This window comes from Notolabrus celidotus, chromosome 23, assembly GCF_009762535.1.
Source record: "Notolabrus celidotus isolate fNotCel1 chromosome 23, fNotCel1.pri, whole genome shotgun sequence".
Lineage (NCBI taxonomy): Eukaryota > Metazoa > Chordata > Actinopteri > Labriformes > Labridae > Notolabrus > Notolabrus celidotus.
In genome coordinates this window covers 2,068,059-2,088,460 of record NC_048294.1, presented here as the reverse complement: position 1 = coordinate 2,088,460, position 20,402 = coordinate 2,068,059, and the positions used below count along the sequence as shown (strand labels likewise).

The window sequence follows — 20,402 nt, the reverse complement described above, 5'->3', positions numbered from 1 at the left end:
AGGTGGGTGCACTGTTGCTGTTAGCAAGGAGGCTAACTCCACATCTTTGCCTCTTGTTAGGTTGACTGAAAGTTAGGTTTAGGGATGCACTGATCCCACTTTGTAGGTCCCGATACCGATATCGATACCTGGGCTTTGGTATCTGCCGATACCGATACTAGCCGATCCGATCCTGGTATTGATTTAACAATCTCTATTCCTTAATGTGAGGATAGAATCATGTTTTGGCAACTTCAGGCTTTTCTGACTTGATGGTGAACTGTACCTGGGTTCCAAGCATAGACTGTTTAAAATAGGGGCGTAGTATCCGTGACGTCACCCATCTGTTCCTGAGAGCTGTTTTGAAGCGAATCGACGGCAGCAGCCATATTGGAAATGCGGAACTCAACTAGGCAGAGTGTGACGTAGTGTGAGTCTCTTAGCCAATGGCTGTGTGTTCCCGACCGGGAGTCACGTCAGTCATGTCCTTATTTGGGCAAAACTCATAATCCTAATATCTTCTGAACCGTCACGTTAGAAAAAAATTCACCCCCCGTACAGTGTGTGCCATTAGAGAGATTAGCGTTGTAGGGCCAAGCCGTTTTTTGAACCAGGCTGTAAACATGTTTATTAATGCTGCAAAGATCGTCTTTTTCCCATTCATGTCTATGTGGTTTCCTGTGTTTCTGCAGCCAGCCTCAAGTGGATTTTCGATGTATTGCAGTTTATATCACTTCCGCATTGGCTTCATCGTTTGAGACCGAAGTTTGCCTTTTGGTTCCAAGTGCTAAACCAGAGGCTGGAATCCCTTAATTTCAAGGACCTGGAACAATTAAATCCAATAACCTGTCCGTGTTTTCACACTTTGAATCCATTAAACGAAGGTTTCTTCCTTCTTTGCAGTCGGCAACTTCCCCATTATATTTTTCAGCGTGACCGCCATCCGCCGAAACATTACCGCTGCACGTGTTGCAAGTTTCCGGTGGAGTTGTTAGCAAAAGAAGCGTGACATGCACCTAAACTGCAGAGTCTCTGTAGTTATCCTCCATCATGCTCCACCGGGCGGCGCTGATGACGTAGGAGACGCACATGGCTGTTGTGAACACAGAAAAGCATAGAACTGAGATGAATAGATCTGTCATATGGATCGGCACTATATATCGGCCCTTTGTCACCGATATCCAATTTAGCGTTTTGAGCCCGATCTAGCCCATATCCGATACCAGGATCGGATCGGTGCATCCCTAGTTAGGTTGAGTCAGAATTTCAAATATGGCGACTGCCGACAAAAGGCTTCAAAACTTTGCCTCAAAAGCAAACAGGTGATGTCATCCACGTTCTATACAGCCAGATCAAAGCTCCTTGTCCCCAGAGGATGGATCTTAATTAAGGGATAATGTATAGTGAGTGGAATCTCTTCAGGGTGGAATGTTTCTCTTACAGCTAATGTTTTTGCCACAGTGTCAACAGGCAGAGGTGAACAAGCTAGTCACTGTTGCTGTGGGGGTTTTCAACCAATGAGAATCAAGTGTTTATAACTCAGCTGGGATAACTTTGTCATCTTGTACGGAACTCAAACTTGTATTTGATATCTTCAGATCACATGCGTGCTCCCTTGAGGAGTAACCCTTTACATTTTTATCTTTTAAACTAAATAAATGCAACTTTTTGCTGTTTTACGCCATAAAAACACAATGGTGTGTAATATCTCTCAGGCGGAAACCGCTCATTTGAATCCGACTCTAGCTCTGACGTGGATTCCCATGAACTGACGAGCGCTCGAGCGCAGAGCCGCAGCGTTACAGCAGAGTTTAGGAAACAAATGTAAGTCAGTGGCGGCCCTCAGAGATAACTTTATGAGTGAGTGAGTGAGTGTGTGTGTGTGTGTGTGTGTGTGTGTGTGTGTGTGTGTGTGTGTGTGTGTGTGTGTGTGTGTGTGTGTGTGTGTGTGTGTGTGTGTGTGTGTGTGTGTGTGTGTGTGTGTGTGTGTGTGTGTGTGTGTGGTCAGGCAGCTGTGTGTGCAGTTCCTGTTATCTTTAACTGTCATGCTGGCTTCCTTCTGTGTTTTTATGGTGTTCTGGTGTGTGTGTGTGTGTGTGTGTGTAGCTCTGTGGTGACAGTATGGCTGTCGTGTTGCAAAGTTTGGTGTGTGTGAGGAAATACGAGTCAAAGCTGGAGGGAAGAGATGAAAACATTCAAACATCCGATTATTTAATTTTTAGTTTCTTTAAATGATAAATTACATCGTCTGATTTTATACTCACTGCATGCCAGGTGATATTAATCCATTTTTTACTTGTTTCCTCTCTACTTGTCCCCTTTAATCTCTCCTTTCCTCACCTCTTCTCTCTTCACGCCTCTTATTTCCTGTCCTCCTTCTCTCCTCACCTGTCCTTCCTTCACGCCTCTTATTTCCTGTCCTCCTTCTCTCCTCACCTGTCCTTCCCTCATGGCTCTTATTTCCTGTCCTTCTCTCCTCACCTGTCCTTCCTTCACGCCTCTTATTTCCTTTCCTCCTTGTCTCCTCTCGTCCTTTTCCTCTCCTTTCCTCACCTGTCCTTCCCTCATGCCTCTTATTTCCTTTCCTCCTTGTCTACTCTCATCCTTTCCCTCTCCTCTCCTCACCTGTCCTTCCTTCACCCCTCTTATTTCCTTTCCTCCTTGTCTCCTCTCGTCCTTTTCCTCTCCTTGTCTCCTCTCAGAGTTCTCAGATCGATCCGGAGGAGTTGTTCACCAAACTGGATCGGATTGGAAAGGGATCTTTTGGAGAGGTACGAACCAACAAACCATTCCTCCATCTTTGCTTTTATTCATCTTTAATTTATTAAATTTAATAAATTGTATTAATTTTTCAAAGTGCACGCCAACAACTAAACATAGTAATATGCATTATTAAAATGTTCAGAATAATTCTCTTAATTTTTTAACTTCCAAAGCTCATCCGTTTTCCATACTTTTTTTTATCACCTGTTTTTCCTCCTGCAGGTGTTCAAAGGCATCGATAATCGCACCCAGAGCGTCGTCGCCATCAAGACGATCGACCTGGAGGAAGCGGAGGACGAGATCGAGGACATCCAGCAGGAGATCACGGTGCTCAGTCAGTGCGACAGTCCGTACATCACAAAGTACTTCGGCTCCTACCTGAAGGTAAGAATATAGAGTCTGTTAAAGGACGATTTAAAGAACGACTCTCTTCTCAGTTCTTTGTGTTTTCTGTCACTTAAGAGAATAATGTCTCCGTCTTCAGGGCAGTAAACTATGGATCATCATGGAGTATCTCGGTGGAGGCTCGGCGCTCGACTTGGTGAGATTTAATCCTAACATGACAGTTCTTCTTAGAAATAAGAGTTTGTAAAGCTGTAAATCTCTGATTTATGAGGTGTGAGCTGCAGTTATATAAGAGACACATCGCCCTACTTGATGCCGTAGTTGCTTAATATTTCTGTGTTGAGTCTTGCCTTGATTGAAACCCAACAGGGTGTGTTCCAGCTCCCAGGTACGGCCTGTGGCATGTCACTGAGTGTTTTATATCTGTGTCATCGCTCACTCTCTGTGTGTGTGTGTGTGTGTGTGTGTGTGTGTGTGTGTGTGTGTGTGTGTGTGTGTAGCTGCGGGCGGGTCCCTTCGATGAGACTCAGATTGCCACCATGCTGAAGGAGATCCTGAAGGGGCTGGACTACCTGCACTCTGAGAAGAAGATCCACAGAGACATCAAAGGTACGGATGGGACGGGACTTTAACTCAACTTCTAACGACCAAATTCCACCAGATCGGTCTCTGATCCGGCACCGGATCTGATAGGTTTCTATTCTAGTCAATGTGTTAACTTCCACTGGATCCACTCCGTCTCTGATCCGGCAGGTCGGAGTCCTCCGGATCAGATACACAAGACTTCGACGCATCAATCTCAACAGAGCAGATGGAGCGGGACAGGAAGTCAGGTTTCACCAAAACAAAATAAAAACATCCGGTTAATTTTCAGAATAAAACACATGAGTGGAGCCAGGCCTGGAGTCAACAGGTCAGAGGTTTTCAGACACCAGAAAGACAACATGGATGAGGAGAGGAGGAGGAGGAGGATCCTTGATTCAGTGATTACTGTGGGGAAACCTCGGTCACATGACTCCAGATGTCCGGCGGTCCTGCTTATTGAGTGCCTCTAGCCTGCATTCTTCTTAATGACCAGCAGGGGGAGAAAGCCCGATTGCACAAGCCGACTCCTCAGTTGATAGAATCCCCAAGCAAACACTTTCTTAACAAGTTTGTGGTCTCAGTCTCTAGTTTTAAGTCTTCTTAAACACAGCGTACAGTTGTCCTTCACACCGCCACCTTCTTCCACCTCTGTTGCAACTTAAAGGAGGATCAGAGGCGGAGAGACTAAGAGCCTTGAGATCAACAAGGTGCTGCCATGGGCCCTCTATTTGTTTTGGGATTCAACTTTTTAGCAATACTCAAACCAATACAAGGAAGATGAACCATTGAGTGGACAAAATAATAATAATTGCGCCCCCTTGATCAGAAGAGAGGTGCATAACTTGGTATCGCCCCACTTCCCCCAACATGGACTCTGAAACTCAAAGCTTCTCAGCAGTAGTCTGCAAACCAGAAGGTGGCATCAAGCTGCATCCATTGTACATTTCAAGCCCTGAAACACTACACTTCCCACAATGCAACTCACCTCATGTTGCATTAATGATCACATCTTCTGGATTAGACCCCGTACAGCTCCTCCAGGACCAGATGTACAGTCTGTGACGTGTGACGTGTGCCAACAGTGTTGGCGTGCTCCTTTAACAGGGAGTCGACCACGTTTGTTTACCTTCTGCACCAATATTTACCATCAGAGAGGTTATAGAGACTCCGAATGTAGAACCAATGCCTACATGCACCCCCTGGTGGTCGAATAGGTATACACTCTGGCTGGACTGTGTGCCACATGAGCTAAATCTTGATCCTCTTTGTTGTCTGCAGCTGCCAACGTCCTGCTGTCCGAACACGGTCAGGTGAAGCTGGCGGATTTCGGGGTGGCCGGTCAGCTGACGGACACGCAGATCAAAAGGGAAACCTTCGTGGGAACGCCGTTCTGGATGGCTCCTGAGGTGATCCAACAGTCCGCCTACGACTCAAAGGTAAGACTCCTGTTTGGTTTCGTACAGCTTATCAAACGCTCAAAATTTGGGACCTAGAAGTCCAAAAAGCGGGGACGGGGTGAAGCTGATTGCCCTTTAAACACAGCAGGATAATGTTGGATCCAGGATCTGGAAATGTGTACCTTTCAAGACAGTTATTAGTTATCATGAACTTTACCCCTGAACTATGTGTGTTTGGACCGGTGGACCCAGGGTCTAAATTTAGTTCAGGGGTAGATAATCTCCCCCCTAAAAAGCCCCTGCTAGGGGGGTAGAACTTTTCAAAAGGTCCCAAGACTTTCGGGGGGCAGGGCCTGCAATGCTGGACGTGTCTGATTGGTAGATTAACCTGCAGTGTTTTTATTCCGCCCGCCGTCCACAATAACATCACACACATCTGTGATTCACTTGATTTCTCTTTCTTTCATTAGTTTTTATTTGTTCTATCTTTTTTGTATGTGTGTGTACTTTTCAAAAGAAGAAGCTGTGATTCTCTTGATTTAGCAGCTTGTAACAGTAGTCTTCTCTCAGCCCACCATGTTCTCTCCTCCAGGTGTTCCGGTTTTAAAAGTGACCCTGTAAACTGGAGACCTTCAGCTGAACGTGTCAGTGTTTGTGGAGTTTACACAGCAGTTGAAACACAGAGGGAGTTCCTGGGAATGCAAACTAGTTTAGTTTTTATTAAGATTTCAAAATATCCTTATCAGATATTTAATGATCGTCTAAAGACGTTTATGAGGGATGCATCCGGCTGAGAGTCTCCAGTTAACAGGGTTGCTGTTTAAACCAAAACACCGGCTGATCTCTGCCACAGCTTTTTGAGTTCAAAAGGATTTTAAAGCCGCGTTGAAACGTCTTTGCTACTCGCGCTTATCTCCTCTCACGTGTTGATTCATTCATTGCTTTTTCCATGTTTTTAACCGCAGGCGCAAAATTTTCACTTTTTTCATGTTTTTCTAATTTTGGAGCACAATTTCAAATTTCAGGAGAATGTATTTTTTCGAGAGGCTCCGGGTCAACTTTTTTGTCAAAATTTTTTTTTTCATTTTTTTTTTCAATTTTTTTTGTCAAACTCATTTTTTTCAAAAAAAAAATTTCAAAACTTTTTTTTCAAATTTTTTTTCCAAAATTTTTTTCCAAAATTTTTTTTCAAAACTTTTTTTTCAAAACTTTTTTTCAAAATTTTTTTTCAAAAATTTTTTTTCAAAAATTTTTTTTCAAAACTTTTTTTTTCAAAACTTTTTTTCTAAATTTTTATTGTAATGTCTTTTTTTTGTGAAATTTTTCCAAAACCATTCCCGGTCATTGTTTGTCCATCTGTGATTCACTTGATTTCTCTTCCTTTCATTAGTTTTTAATGTTACAAGATTTAGCAGCTTGTAACAGTATTCGTCTCTCAGTTAACAGGGTCGCTGTTTAAACCAAAACACCGGCCCATCTCTGCCACGGCTTTTTGAGTTCAAAAGGATTTTAAAGCCGTGTTGAAACGTCTTTGCTACTCGCGCTTATCTCCTCTCACGTGTTGATTCAGTGAATCCATCTGTGATGAAATATAGCACCATCTAAAACAGCGCCAGCTGAGTCTCTTCATGCTAACAGGCTAACTGTTGTGTTGCTCATAATGACACCTGCCTGTCCGTCTGCTTCTATGGTGTCATCTGTGATGAATGGCATTCCTCCTTGTTTTACTGCCCTCTACTGGTCTGGTGGTGTAGTGCATTTACTTTTTTTTTCTCCATACGTCACTGGCCTGATTTGCACAATGTACCCGGGACTTCAGACTGCGGTCGAGACGCAGACAACAATGGGGGCACAGGAACCTTTTAGTTCAGGGGAAAGTAGTCCTGGAAGCTAAAAGGCCCCAGAACTCTTAGTCCAAATGCACCTTATTGCTGCCCTGACTGTGTTGAATGTGCTCTGCAGTGCTTGAGGTTTCAGTTGTTGCTCATAAACGAACACTTTAAGGCCTCTGCTGCCTTTTATTCCCAGCTCTGTGTTTGCGTATTGCCGTAGCAACCTCAGCCTCTTGGATCTGTTGTTGTGTCTGGCTTTGAGGTCGTTTGCATTATTTCCACAGTCTTCTCGGTTTTATTTGCATCTGATAGAAAACGCTGCGCCACCCTGGTGTTTGGGGGTTTATTAAGAACACTCAGAGGACGTCATTTTTTATTTGACCGACGACGGCGACGAGCTGCACCTGCTGCTTTCAGACGAGTCCTCCACAGCCTGGAATAGTTGTGTCTAATCCCCGATAACAAAGTCAAACAGATGTCTTTATAAATCCACATAATGAGGTGACGTCTGTCTTTGTTTGTGTGGATACACGTCGGAGGATGTTTTGGAAACAACACAGATCCATTAGGGTGTGTGTACTCGCTCTGTGCCTGTGGTTTGATTTGTGTAAGTGTGTGTTTTGTGTGTGCAGAGATTTGTGTGTGTGTGAGGGTTATTATGTCAAAGTGGTTCTTTCATCCTGAAACACTCGCACTACTTTTACGTCAACGTGTGTGTGAGTGTTTAATCCAGCTGAATTCTCTGATCCTGTGTGGCGTCGGACTCTTTCAGGATCTTATGTATTTATTGATTTTCACAACAACTTTAGACATTAAAGGGGACATATCACGCTTTTTTCATCAACATATATTGGTCTAAGAGGTCCCCAAAACATGTCTTTAAAGTTTATGCTCAAAAAAACACTTTGAAATCAGATTTTGTTCTGCCTGAAAAACCCTCTTCTTCAGTCCTCCTCAGAACAGTCTGTTTTCCCTCTGACCACGCCCCCTCAGGAAGTGGATGTGGCCTCGGCTCTCCAGCACGTTGATCTAATGTTTACATGTTGGCTGAATATACACGGCTGCTCAGAGATCACGTTACTTCAACCCTCTGAATCTGATCCTGACGGAGAGGCGCCTGTAGCAGGACCTTTCTGAAGGATTGGTCACAGATTTAGTGTTTCTTGTTGTTTTATTTATCAGTATGTCGACGTGTGTCTTGGTACACAGCTACGAACATGTAGCTATGTGGCTATGCTAACTAGCGCTAGCACTTATCCATGATAAATAAAAATCATCCACTAGATCTTCAAATCTTCAGACGTGGGGAGTCAAACCGACCTCTGCCAGAAAGGCAGCAGGACCTTTTCTGAAGGATTGGTCACAGATTTAGTGTTTCTTGTTGTTTTATTTGTCAGTATGTCGACGTGTGTCTTGGTACACAGCTACAGCTACAGCTACAGCTATGAACATATAGCTATGTGGCTATGCTAATTAGCGCTAGCACTTATCCATGACAAATAAAAATCATCCACTAGATCTTCAAATCTGCAGACGTGGGGAGTAAAACCGACCTTTGTGTTTATTAAGACAGCCTACAACTAGCATGCCTCCCTCCTAAGCTCCTTGTTAGCACACATGTGTGCAGGGAATGAAAAACGGAGGAGGGGTTGAGTTGTATTTTATACAGTCTATGGGCTGAACAAGCTCCGAGCTCTGACTCCGTGACAGACCGGATATTGTTGTTACGTAACAAAAACACGGAAGTCTGAAACGGCTCGTTTCAGCACACATTTACAGAAAGGTGGAGAAATCAGAACAGGGGCAGAATGGATTTTTTTTAATTCTCAGGGGGTTTGTAGACAGGGACACATATTTCAGGTAGAGAACCATTAAAAAGTCCATTTTGCATGATATGTCACCTTTAATATATACTTTTATACACACATATATCTTCATGTCTATATGCACAAGTGCAATTAAGGACACTTGTGCATCTCAGGTACAATAAGAAAGGACATAAACACATCTGGAATCCACACACAAGTGGACTCTCAAATCTAAATATAAATAAATATATAATAATGAAAATATAAAAGCATATAAAATGAATAAAAAAAATAGATAAATAAAAAGCTGGATAAATACAATTAAATGGTATTAATGAAGATAATAGCATATAAAATAAATAAATAAAAGTAAATAATAATAATGACAGAAATAAAAGCAAATAAAATAAATTAATTAATTAAAAATGTAAAAATTAAATTTAACAATAATATAACAAAAATAACAGTATATGAAATGAATAAATAATAAATAAAAGTAAATATTAAGAATGACATAAATTATAGAATTAAACATAAAAACATGACAAAATAAATACAATTAAAATAAATAAATTAATTAAAAATGTAAAAATTAAATTTAACAATAATATGACAAAAATAACAATATATGAAATTAATAAATAATAAATAAAAGCAAATATTAAGAATGACATAAATAATACAATTAAACATAAAAACATGAAAAAATAAATACAATTAAAATATGTAGATAATAGTAATAATTACAAAATAATAGCGTATAAAATAAATAAATACTATAAATATAAAAGTAAATAATAATGACAAAATAATAACATATAAAATAAAATAAATAAAAGTGAATAATAATGACAAAAAACTGTATATGAAATATAAATAATATTAAAGATAAATAAATGAATGAATAAATACAATTAAAATACATAAATTAAAGTAAATAATAGTAATACTTACACAATTATAGCATATCATATAAAGAAATGAATACAATAATATAAATAGATAGAAGTAGATAATAATAATGACAAAATAACATGAAATAAGTAAGTATATAAAATAAAAATAAATACAAGTTAATAATGACAATGACAAAAATAGTAGTATATAAAATAAAATAGATAATTTAAATAATAATAATTATGAATAAACTTCACCAACAAGTTGCATTGTGGGATTTATGCCTGGGCTAATACCGCTCAGCTGTGGTCTTAATCCAGTCTGAATCCAGTCCTCTGCTGGGACCATGATGATCAGGTCTTTTTTTAGATTTATATGAGCTGGAGGGTTCCTCTGGAGGAAAACCAAGTCTGGATAACCTGATCCAGTTTGATTCTGTCTTCCCTTTTTACTTTGATCACTACATTTTCAGGATTTGATCCGATCCCATAACTTAAATCTAATCAAACACACTGTGTTAACAGCTGTATATCAAACGTGCAATGGGACAGCTCCATGTTCTGCTTCATTAAAACCACAACAGAAATGATACGACATACAGTAACAAGTCTTTGGTTCTGCCAAACCGTGTCTATTCTTGGATCCAAGTTTGGCCTGGTGGTCGGGTTGCGGTCCTCCATGTTCAAAGAGTGAGAGACTCCTGCTCTCCGGCTCTCCAGCTCTCCGGCTCAGACCTGCAGCCTCTTCCCCACACGTCCCTCTCCTCTCCTGCTCCTGTGTGTGTCCTCTGCAGGCCGCCATATGTCGAGTGTGTAGCAGTAATGGAGCCGGCAGAGTTAACAGTCAAACAGTGACCGAGCATCCTGTTGTAATGTGACCCTCAGCACCCTGAGTGTGTGTGTGTGTGTGTGTGTGTGTGTGTGTGTGTGTGTGTGTGTGTGTGTGTGTAAGCTTGTGTGTGATAACGTCTGGGTCCTCTTTACCTGCCACATGGCGAGCTGAAACGGTGTGACATTCAACCTGTGTGTAACGTCTGAGTGTGTGTGTTTACAGTTGTTGGTGTGTGTGTGAGTGTGTGTGAGCCCAGGTTGACATATGGTTGGTGTGTCAAACAGAAAGTCAGCCTCACGACTCTCATTGAAACCACCTGACCCTGTGTGTGTGTGCGTATGTATGTGTGTGTGTGTGTATGTGTTGAGCTCACTGCTTAATCTGTGTTCTCAGCCCGACGTGGAGCGTGCAAACATTGGTTAGCGACGTAGCAGCTCATACGTCGGTGTGTTTACAGCAGCGGCGTCAAACTCATTTCAGTTCAGGGGCCACATACAGCCCGAGTTGACCTCAAGTGGGCCAGACCAGTAAAATCAGAACATAATAACCCTTTAAATAACGACAACTCCAAATTTTTCCTTTTGTTTTGGCGCAAAAAAGTACAAGTACATTCCACACATTTTCACATTTAATGAACTATCTTTCTACAAAAACACCTATTGTATTTTTCGCCATGATGAGTCTCATAGTCGGGCCAAATATGATATTCTTAAAGGGGACATATCACGCTTTTTTCATCAATATATATTGGTCTAAGAGGTCCCCAAAACATGTCTTTAAAGTTTATGCTCAAAAAAACACTTTGAAATCAGATTTTGGTCTGCCTGAAAAACCCTCTTCTTCAGTCCTCATCAAAACACTCTGTTTTCTCTCTGACCACGCCCCCTCAGGAAGTGGATGTGCCTCGGCTCTCCAGCACGTTGATCTAATGTTTACATGTTGGCTGAATATACACGGCAGCTCAGAGATCGCGTTACTTCAACCCTCTGAATCTGATCCAGAATCTGATCCTGACGGAGAGGCGCCTGTAGCAGGACCTTTCTGAAGGATTGGTCACAGATTTAGTGTTTCTTGTTGTTTTATTTGTCAGTATGTAGACGTGTGTCTTGGTACACAGCTACAGCTACAGCTATGAACATGTAGCTATGTGGCTATGCTAACTAGCGCTAGCACTTATCCATGATAAAAAAAATCATCCACTAGATCTTCAAATCTGCAGACTTGGGGAGTTCATTCTCGGGGGGTTTGTAGACAGGGACACATATTTCAGGTAAAGAACCATTAAAAAGTCAATTTTGCATGATATGTCACCTTTAAAAATCGCTTCTTAAAACTCACTTTTACAGACTTGCTTTAATGTGAATTCAACTTTTTTTAATGCTTTTTATTTTTAACTATTTTTTAATTGTTGATTTAACCAGAATCTATCTTATCCTCAATTTGATTTTTTTTTTAAACATTTTTATTGATTTTCAATAAGAGCATACAGAAAACATCACATACCACAACAGTTGCAAAATAAAATACAAGCAGCCCTTGCTGCATACACACAAACACACACAATCATAATAATAATTAAATAAAATGAAGAAAAATTAAATTAAATTGTCACACTCAATAGCCTTACAGATAAGTATCGTCTATTCCTGCCTGAGACAGTCCATTAAGGGTGCCCACACCTCTTCAAATTCTTGCATTTTACCCCTAATTACATAGGTTAACTTTTCTAGTGTAACACACATGGTCATCTCTCTAATCCAAGATCCTCAATTTGAATTTATGTATTTATTTGATTATTTATTGTTTTATTATTTCCTTTTTAATTTAATTTTAATGTTTAATCTTTATTTGTATAGCGCCAAATCACAACAAACGTTATCTGAAGACGCTTTTACAAAAAAAATAATAATAAAAACATAGTAATGTAATAATAATATATGTGAATTCAACTTTTTTAATGCTTTTTATTTTTCTTTCCTTCTTTTTTATTTAACTAGAATCTCATTCATTTGAATTTATTTATTGATTATTCATTGTTTTGTTTGTTTTTCCTTTTTAATTTAATTACTTCATAATTTTATTGTTTTTTGCATTGTTTGAATTTTTTTGACACTCCTTTGTGTTAAAGGTGTATTCTGTCATCCTCCTGAATTCTGCCATGCTTTGTTTGTCAATGCACATTTAAATAAAAGTTGTTTATTTATGTGTTTATTTATTAGAATTATAACTATAATAATTACATTTTTATTATCATTTTTTAAAGTTATACTTTGTTTTTGTTTTTTTGCCTTTATTGGACAGTACAGCTATAGAGAAGCATGGAATGTGGGGAGTAGAGTAGGGGAAGACCTTTATTGTTATTTGTATTATTATTAATTTATCTATTGTATTATTTATATGTATGTGTGTATTTGTATTTTATGTATTATTTTTTTTATTATTTTTATTTTTATTATTATTATTATTATTTGTTGTTATTATTATTTGTTATTATTATTATTTTTATTATTTCTTCTTCTTCTTCTTCTTCTTCTTCTTCTTCTTCTTCTTCTTCTTCTTCTTCTTCTTCTTCTTCTTCTTCTTCTTCTTCTTCTTCTTCTTCTTCTTCTTCTTCTTCTTCTTCTTCTTCTTCTTCTTCTTCTTCTTCTTCTTCTTCTTCTTCTTCTTCTTCTTCTATTTTCCCTGTTTTGGAGATAATTGCTGGGTGTAAATCAAGATCCAAAGTGAAGTGTCTGACTCTGACTCTGTCTTCGTCCCTCCAGGCTGATATCTGGTCTCTGGGCATCACGGCCATCGAACTCGCCAAGGGAGAACCTCCGAACTCGGACATGCACCCGATGCGGGTTCTGTTCTACATCCCCAAGTCTCCTCCGCCGACGCTGACCGGAGAGTTCTCCAAGAGCTTCAAAGAGTTCTGCGAGGCGTGCCTCAACAAGCAGCCCGCTTTTGTAAGACACGTTTTATACCTAACACTTCTACTTCATAACATTTTAATTACATGACATAAAAACCACCACCTGGGTCATAAGTACAGGATGCTGTGGAAGAAAAACCCACAGATCCAAACCTTTTAAATGTGTTTCACTTTCAAAAACTACTGTGAACTTTGGAGATAAGACAGTTTGATAAAGTAAGGCTCTAAAAAGTAAAACAATCCAATATTTCCTCCTAAAATCAAAGATTACAGAACTTTTCAAGCCCAGGAAAATCATAAATCAACTTGGTCACAAGTCCAAGTCAAGTTCCAAGTCTTAAGTCTTTGAGTCCACCATGGTTTCAGTAAAAAACACAATAAAAACAATAAAAGATGTTTTAATCAGGAGGTTTTTATTTATTTTTAGGCAGGATTGAATCATTTTATTATTTGATTTTATGTTTTTATAGTTTCATATTTCTAATGTTTTAATTTTTTCAGTAATTTTATATTTCAATTTTTTAAAATTGTTTTAAGCTTTATCTTTATCTATTTTATTTCCTTTTTTTTGTCTTCCTCATATTTCTCTTTTAGTTTCTTATTTCTCAATTACTTTGTAACCCTGTTTTCAAAAGTGCTTTATAAACAAAAAATATTATTATTATTATTTTAAGTATTATTTTTAAACAAGATCAGGACTTAAAATAAATATATAAATTATATAAATAAATGTGTTATATAAATAGATATACATTTTTCTCTACTTTCTTTCTTTTCTAAATAATAACTCAACAACTTTATTTTTCTTTAAAAAATGTCTCCTTAAAGATGAAAATTTCATCATCAGGAACATTTATTTGGATTGAATTAATTGATTTAAAAGAAACATCAACAACTGAAGTCTTGCCATCAAACACAAAGTGCTATGGTTGTTTTTTGTGCTTTAAAAAAATAAAAATTAACATTTTCTGTGCATTTGACTGCTAAAATTGCCATTTTATACCTTGAATAATTCTTGTTGTCCATTTTTATTGCTGTATAATTGAATTTTAAAGCAGTTTGAAAGGTTTAGAGAGAAATAAATGTGTTTTAGTTTTGTTTATTCTAAGCCAGTTTCCCTGAGAGCATGATTGTTGTAGCGTCTGCTGCCCTCTGGTGGACAAACAGCCTCTCTCCTCTCTCTTCTTTTTCTGCTGCTCCTTTCAAAAACATCAACCACATTAGCTGTCTTAAAACATCTGTGGAGTCTTTGAAACCTGGAAAAGAGAGGGTTTAACTGCAACTCCTGTCTCTGCTCTTCAGCGCCCCACAGCCAAGGAGCTCCTCAAACACAAGTTCATCGTCAAACACTGCAAGAAGACGTCCTACCTCAGCGAGCTCATCGACAGGTACAGGCGGTGGAAGGAGGAGGGGCACAGCGACAGCGACTCTGAAGACTCTGACGGGTAATCCGGTTACTTCCTTTCTCGTCTTCAAACAGGAAGCTCCGACCTTCGGATGCGTACATGCAGATGATGCTGTGATGTGTGAATAACCTGAGTGTGTGTGTGTTCATTTGTGTGTGTGAAGGGATTCCAGTAATAAGGAGAACAGCGAGTCACCTGATTGGTCCTTCACCACCGTCCGTAAGAAGAAGCCGGACGGCAGGAAGGTCCTCAATGGAACGGTCAGTGCCATGTTTGTGTGGATTCACACGTTTAGTTATCATGAACTATTTAAAGAGATATTACTACTACAGCTAAACAGCGCACTAAGGAAGGCACAGGACGTCTTTATTTAAAGAGCCAGGTGCACCTGAAGGCAGATGGTTGTTATTTACATGGCAGATTTCAGCATTTCTACTCAAATAGACTCGGCTTGAGCCAAAACATCTGACTTCTGTCCTTCAATTGGGCCCCTCCAAAACACAGGAAACACCATGTGAGTTGTGTCAATGCGTGGTCTGATCAACTGAAACAATACTTCTGCATAGCAGGAACAATAAGGACTTTCCTAATTAATAGACGTGTGTACATTTACCTACGAGACACAGCAGCATAGCCTCGTTACTTTTTCTGTAACATGTAGAGAGCTGTAATCTACGGTATTACCATAGACTGTATAAAATATGGACGTAGTATCCGTGACGTCACCCATCTGTTCTTGAACGCTGTTTTGAAGCCAATCGACGGCGGCAGCCATATTGGAAATGCGGAACTCAACCAGGCAGAGTGTGACGTAAAGGGGCGGAGTGTGAGCCCCCTAGCCAACAGCTATGTGTTCCAGACCGGTAGTCCAGTCAGTCATGTCCTTATTTGGGCAAAAACTTGTAATCTTAATATCTTCTGAACCGTCACGTTAGAAAAAAATCTCTGACCACGCCCCCTCCGGAAGTGGATGTGCCTCGGCTCTCCAGCACGTTGATCTGATGTTTACATGTTGGCTGAATATACACGGCTGCTCAGAGATCGGGTTACTTCAACCCTCTGAATCTGATCCTGACGGAGAGGCGCCTGCAGCAGGACCTTTCTGAAGGATTGGTCACAGATTAAGTGTTTCTTGTTGTTTTATTCATCAGTATGTAGACGTGTGTCTTGGTACACAGCTACGAACATGTAGCTATGTGGCTATGCTAATTAGCGCTAGCACTTATCCATGATAGATAAAAATCATCCACTAGATCTTCAAATCTGCAGACGTGGGGAGTAAAACCGACCTCTACCAGAAAGGCAGCGGGACCTTTTCTGAAGGATTGGTCACAGATTTAGTGTTTCTTGTTGTTTTATTTGTCAGTATGTCGACGTGTGTCTTGGTACACAGCTACAGCTATGAACATGTAGCTATGTGGCTATGCTAATTAGCGCTAGCACTTATCCATGACAAATAAAAATCATCCACTAAATCTTCAAATCTGCAGACTTGGGGAGTAAAACCGACCTTTGTGTTTATTAAGACAGCCTACAACTAGCATGCCTCCCTCCTAAGCTCCTTGTTAGCACACATTTGTGCAGGGAATGAAAAACGGAGGAGGGATTCAGTATTATTTTATACAGTCTATGGGCTGAACAAGCTCCGAGCTCTGACTCCGTGACAGACCGGATATTGTTGTTACGTAACAAAAACACGGAAGTCTGAAACGGCTCGTTTCACACACATTTACAGAAAGGTGGAGAAATCAGAACAGGGGCAGAATGGATTCTTTTCATTCTCTGGGGGGTTTGTAGACAGGGACACATATTTCAGGTAAAGAACCATTAAAAAGTCAATTTTGCATGATATGTCACCTTTAATATCTACGGGCACGACGGTCAGCGGTAACAAGAGTCAAGTTTGAGGACTGTCAAAAAAGATGTGATCTTTGTGTCTGCTTTTATGAATGTTTTATGACATATTCCAACATGTAAACCTGCAACAAACTCAATATTAAGTCTGTTTCTTTCTCAACTTTGTCCTCCATCCTCCTCCTCTTCCCTCCTCCTCTTCATCTGTGCAGCTTCAGGATCAGCAGAGTAGATCTTCCAGTCTCGCCACAGTCATCTCTCCGGTCTTCACTGAGGTTAGTGACACACATCAGAACGAATGATGAAATGAAAGATATTGAACACCCTGTTTTCTTTTTATGGAGGGTTTTAATCTAAACTTGAGATGACTCAGACAAAACAAAAACACAATCCTGCATGTCAGATACCAGAAATGTCTCACCCCCTTCTTCTTGTAAAGTTAAAGCAGCAGCACAAAGAACATTCGGAGCAGCGGTTGGCCATCGAGGAGCTGGAACGCAACATCCGATTGGCCGAAGACGTCTGCCCGGGCATCACGGACAGGATGGTCACAAACATCATTGCCAGGTACCAGAAATAGGTTCGTCATTTTCTGAATCTCCTCTGATTGTTTCATAACTGTTGGAAGAACATCCTTGGGGTGTCCTTTACCCAACCAGGCTGTTCTTCTTCAGGTAGTACGTCTTATATCTCCTCTTTCTGTCTCTCTCTTCCTCCATCACTTCATTTGTTAACCAAATCCTCCCTCCGTCCGATCTCCTCTCCAGATTCTCGAGCAACTGAAGGCCGACGGATGGATTGGAAAAAAAGAAGAAGTACGTTATGTGAAGAGAGACTGTGTCTCCGTACGGTGACGCTGCTGGACGATTGGAAACCCCGAGGAGATTTGCTGTGCGATGTCTCCTCACTGTACACACACACACACACACATCACACAAACATTCACACACATACACACACACTACCAATGTAATATATACACTATATATAATGTATAAATGAACTCCCTGCTGCTGGTTGAAGCCCCTTTTTTCTGCCCAAGTTGAAGTTTTCCGCTCTTTTTTGTACGTCTTTGAGCTTTACGTTGAATACCTCTTCAATAACACGCCGAACGTTTGTTCAAACTTGACTCAAACGCGATTCCACAAGTCGTCAATATTGTACCCAGTGCCTTAAAAACTCACAATACTCGAATGATGTCATGTTTTTTTTGTTAAACCGAGCACAGAGAGTCAGAAAGAAAGGGTTTTTGTCCATCAGCAGTGGTGTATGTGTTGCGTCATGACTTGCCTTGACTTTGTAGATGTTGAAATGTTTGTTCAGTAGCACTTGAGACGGATGATATGCCAATATTACATTTTTGTTGTTGTCTTCGGTAATGCTTTGAGTTACAGCTCCCGGATCCCTGAATTCAGCTCCTCCAGAGCTCGACACGTACTGTAGATCTTTCTGCTTTTAGGGTTCAATGTTGGTGTTTTAATCTTTGATGACACAGGAGCTCAGATTAGGAGTGTGCTTCAACTTTGAAGCCACAATCTTTAGCGTTATGAAGAGAGATGCGGTTATTCTCAACATTTAAGGTGAAAAAAGGTTAAAATTTAACAATTAGGAATCAAATGAAGCACGTTTGTTTCTTCTCTTCCTTAAAAAAAGCAATTTTGCACTTCAATTTTCGGTACCAGGCTTTAGCCGAGCTAGCCAGCTAGCTTACCTGCTGTAGTAGCTAGCTAACCATTATCTAGTGCTAAGTAAATGGATCTAAATCAAGCTAGTAAAGAAAAAGTAACAACCTAAATGTTGAAGATAGATGCTATTTAACCAGGGGAGAGGAGTTTGAAGGTTTTGGTCACAGAACTAGAAGCCTAGCTTAACTGTTAGCATACAAAAATGGGGGCTTTAAGAATAGCAATAATTAAGGTAGGGACCAGGCTTTTTCCGAGCTAGCCAGCCAGCTAGCTAACCATTATCTAGTGCTAAAATATCTTCAAGTGAATGAGTCCAAACCAAGCTAGTCAAGTAAAAGTTACAACCTAAATGTTGAAGATAGATGCTATCTAAGTGTAGTTTGATGGTTTGGCCATAAAATTAGAAGCCTAGCTTAACTGTTAGCATAAAACAAGCTTTAGCTGAGCTAGCCAGCTAGCTTACTGTTGAAGTAGTTAGCTAACCATCATCTCCTGCTAAAATATCTTCAAGTAAATTAATCCAAACCAAGCTAGTCAAGAAAAAGTACCAACCGTAATTGTTGAAGATAGATGCTATTCAACCAAGGAAGAGGAGTTTGAAGGTTTTGGTCACAGAACTAGAAACCTAGCTTAACTGTTAGCATACAAAAATGGGGCTTTAAGAATAGCAATAATTAGGTAAAGGATCAGGCTTTAGCCAAGCTAAGCAGCTAGCTAGCTAACTGTTGAAGTAGCTTAACCAAACTAGTCAAGTAAAAGTAACAACCTAAATGTTGAAGATAGATGCTATTTAACCGGATAAGTGGAGTTTGAAGGTTTTGATGACAGAACCAGAAACCTAGCTTAACTGTTAGCATAAAATAATTTGGGCTTTAAGAACAACGATGATTAGGTAAGGGGTCAGGCTTTAGCTAAGCAGCCAGCTAGCTAACTGTTGAAGTAGCTAGCTAACCATCATCTCGTGCTAAAATATCTTCAAGGAAATGAGTCTAAACCAAGCTAGTCAAGAAAAGGTACCAACCTAAATGTTGAAGATGGATGCTATTTAAGTGTAGTTTGATGGTTTTGGTCACAAAACTAGAAGCCTAGCTTAACTGTTAGCATAAAATAATTTGGGCTTTAAGAACAACGATGATTAGGTACGGGATCAGGCTTTAGCTGAGCTAGCCAGCTAGCTAACTGTTGAAGTAGCTAGCTAACCATCATCTCCTGCTAAAAAATCTTCAAGTAAATGCATCTAAAGCAAGCTAGCCAAGAAAAAGTACCAACCTAAATGTTGAAGTTAAATGCTATTTAACCAGTTAAGTGTAGTTTCATGGTTTTGGTCACAGAACTAGAAGCCTAGCTTAACTGTTAGCTCTAAAAACGGGGCTTTAAGAACAGCGGTAGCTAAGGAAGTGATCGTGATGTGTGAATGTACAATCTGGGATTCCATTTTGTGGATTCTTGTCGTAAAAATCAGACGGTTTGAGAAAGGATAACTTAACAAAGTGAGTAGTTTGAGAATCTACAAGCAAGGTACAACCGTGCTGTCTTTCAGTGTGCGTCAAGTTTGGGAAATCATTGAGAGAAGTCCAACTCGTCTTTAAAGTTTGACTTCTAACGTAACGCTTAGACGTCCAGGTTGTTTTAAACGCCTCACGCTGGAGAGCAGCACGGATCCTTTTTCATGACGGGAGCTGTGCTCAAAGGCATTACTGACAGTTTGTACCAAAGACACTATAAAATTGGTCATTGTATATTTTTTGCCTTTTTTATATATATATATCATAAGGGATACAACAATGCTTGTTAAGGGGGGAAATGTAAAGTGAAAGATGTAAGATTTTACAGAAATGTACTCTTTTTGTAGCGGGTCTTTAGAGTTTTATGAATAAATATTTAAGTTTGATTGAGAAATAAATTGGAGTTCAACTTTCTGTCTTGTGAATAACACCACATCCATTATTATTCCCTTGAATTCCCTGTGTGAGAATGTACAATTCTAGTATCATGATAATTAGGAGAACACACAGGAGTAATTTAATTTGTAAATCCTGTTTTATTGCAATATTTAAACCACAACTTTAAATCATTTATCGGCAAATTCAGTTGCCTTAACGAATA

At 39.7% G+C, this 20,402-nt stretch overlaps 1 protein-coding gene across 2 annotated transcripts in view; it reads left to right on the top strand.

Annotated features, from left to right (window-relative positions):
• The window catches only part of stk26 (serine/threonine protein kinase 26), a 42,102-nt gene extending 21,903 nt beyond the window's left edge, over window positions 1-20,199 (top strand). The window contains exons 2-12 of one of the 2 annotated variants that reach the window (XM_034676550.1): window positions 2,682-2,750; window positions 2,965-3,126; window positions 3,227-3,283; window positions 3,588-3,696; window positions 4,951-5,108; window positions 13,200-13,385; window positions 14,654-14,796; window positions 14,921-15,017; window positions 16,824-16,886; window positions 17,051-17,191; window positions 17,379-20,199. In XM_034676550.1, coding sequence (XP_034532441.1) covers window positions 2,682-2,750; window positions 2,965-3,126; window positions 3,227-3,283; window positions 3,588-3,696; window positions 4,951-5,108; window positions 13,200-13,385; window positions 14,654-14,796; window positions 14,921-15,017; window positions 16,824-16,886; window positions 17,051-17,191 — 1,185 coding nt within the window. In that variant the 3' untranslated portion in view covers window positions 17,379-20,199. The remainder of the gene's footprint in view (window positions 1-2,681; window positions 2,751-2,964; window positions 3,127-3,226; window positions 3,284-3,587; window positions 3,697-4,950; window positions 5,109-13,199; window positions 13,386-14,653; window positions 14,797-14,920; window positions 15,018-16,823; window positions 16,887-17,050; window positions 17,192-17,378) is intronic. The other variant, XM_034676549.1, reaches the window with a different exon arrangement.
• Window positions 20,200-20,402: the final 203 nt, after the last annotated feature.